Genomic DNA, 1,856 nt, shown 5'->3' with positions numbered 1-1,856 from the left:
GAAGGAAGGTTAGGAGGGAGGAGGGAGGAAGGATAGGAGGGAGGAGGGATAGTTAGGAGGGAAGGTAAGGAGGGAACACGCCGGAGTGATGGACAGATTTGAAAGACGGAGGACACTCACCTGGACGACGTGCTGCTGTTTGGGAATTGTCTGATCCGACACTTTAAAACACAGAGAGTCCTTCAGGGTCTCGACCAGCAGCAGATTACAGCACTGGGGGGGGGACATAAAGACACAGCTGCATCAAAAGGACGGTTATTGACGTGACTTTTCGTCCTCCCATAGCTGATTTGAGAGCGCTAGCAGACATGTGGAGACATGTGGAGACGTGAGGAGACATGTAAAGCGCGAGGAGACACGTGGAGTGTGAGGAGACATGTTGAGCGCGAGGAGACATGAGGAGAGATGTAGAGACGTGGAGCGTGAGGAGACACGTGGCGTGTGAGGAGACATGTGGAGCATGCGGAGACATGTGGAGCGCAGGGAGACAAGCGGAGACATGTGGAGACATGAGAGCGCAAGGAGACATGCAGAGACATGTGGAGCGTGAGGAGACATGTGGAACGTGAGGAGACATGTGGAGACATGTGGAGTGTGAGGAGACATGAGGAGACATGTGGACACCCTGAGGACTTACGAAGATGTGCGTGCTGTAGACGAACTGCTCCAGCCTCTTCTTGGCGATCAGCAGCATGGTGTCAAACAGGAAGAAGGCTCGCTCCTTCTTCACGCGCTGGACCCTGAAGGACCCTTCCAGGACCAGCTCCCCGAAGCCGCCCAGGTCCGGTCCGCTCCAGTTCACCAACAGGGACTCAATTTCCTGCAAGGAGGCGGGGGAAAGGTCGAAGGTCATGTCTCCAAAAACCCACCAAAGGTCAGGATCAGTGCAACAAGCCGGGTGCAACCAGCACATATTCACAGATAAGAAAGTGGATTTGTGAGACTAGCCAGATCCTCCTATGCAGCACTGTGGAGGAGGGTCTGGGAGTGTGAGACTAGCCAGAGCCTCCTCCACGGTGCTGTGGGGGAGGGTCTGGATGTGTGAGACTAGTCTGTGGAGGAGGGTCTGGGACTGTGAGACCAGGTTGCAGGGTGCAGTCCTACCTGGAGTCGCACGGCGTGCTCCTGCTTCCTCTTCATGTCGTTGATGTACCACGCCACCGCTGTCATGGTGATGATGGCGTCCTCAATGACCTCATAGCCGGGGGCGCTCTTGTCAAAGTGCTTAGAAAGTTCCTGGGGAAGACATTTGGACATTTGGACAGTTATTGTATTTGGGGTATTACCTGGAGCAGCAGGTGGTGTTTGAGGTAGTACATGTAGTATTTGGGGTATTACCTGGAGCAGCAGGTGGTATTTGAGGTACTACCTGTAGTATTGCAGTATTACCTGGAGTAGGAGGTGGTATTTGAGGTACTACCTGTAGTATTGCAGTATTACCTGGAGTAGCAAGTGGTATTTGAGGATCCTCTGCACCGGTTTGAGCAAATACGTCTCCAGGGGCAACGAGTGGTTCAGAGTCGTCTGTCGTTCCTGGAAGAAACGTCCGAGACTCTGGTTCTTCATGCAGTCCCTCAACACCGCCACCGAACTGGGGGGGAGGAAGGGGGGGGGGGGGGGGGGGGGGGGGGGGGGGGGGGGAGGAGGAGAGAGGGAGACAAAGAGAGGGGGGACTATTAGTCAGGATTTAACTCAAGAACTCAGACAGAACCAGTTTGTAACGACACTCAGAGCAGGTGGTCTCAAGGTAGGACACCGGTCCTCCTAACCCAACAAGAACACCGGTCCTCCTAACCCAACAAGAACACCGGTCCTCCTAACCCAACGAGAACACCGGTCCTCCTAACCCAACGAGA

General features: G+C 54.6%; 1 protein-coding gene across 1 annotated transcript in view; it reads right to left on the bottom strand.

Moving 5' to 3' along the window:
- LOC117938730 (pleckstrin homology domain-containing family G member 3-like) overlaps positions 1–1,591 on the bottom strand; it is a 2,011-nt gene extending 420 nt beyond the window's left edge. Inside the window, exons 1-4 of the mRNA XM_034863577.1 lie at positions 1,441–1,591; positions 1,105–1,236; positions 638–820; positions 121–213 (exon numbers count right to left, since the gene is read on the bottom strand). Of these exons, the coding sequence (XP_034719468.1) occupies positions 121–213; positions 638–820; positions 1,105–1,236; positions 1,441–1,566 (534 nt within the window). The 5' untranslated portion in view covers positions 1,567–1,591. The remainder of the gene's footprint in view (positions 1–120; positions 214–637; positions 821–1,104; positions 1,237–1,440) is intronic.
- Positions 1,592–1,856: the final 265 nt, after the last annotated feature.

Source organism: Etheostoma cragini, chromosome 3 (genome assembly GCF_013103735.1).
Source record: "Etheostoma cragini isolate CJK2018 chromosome 3, CSU_Ecrag_1.0, whole genome shotgun sequence".
NCBI classification, from domain to species: Eukaryota; Metazoa; Chordata; class Actinopteri; order Perciformes; family Percidae; genus Etheostoma; species Etheostoma cragini.
This window is presented reverse-complemented; position numbering and strand designations above follow the sequence as displayed.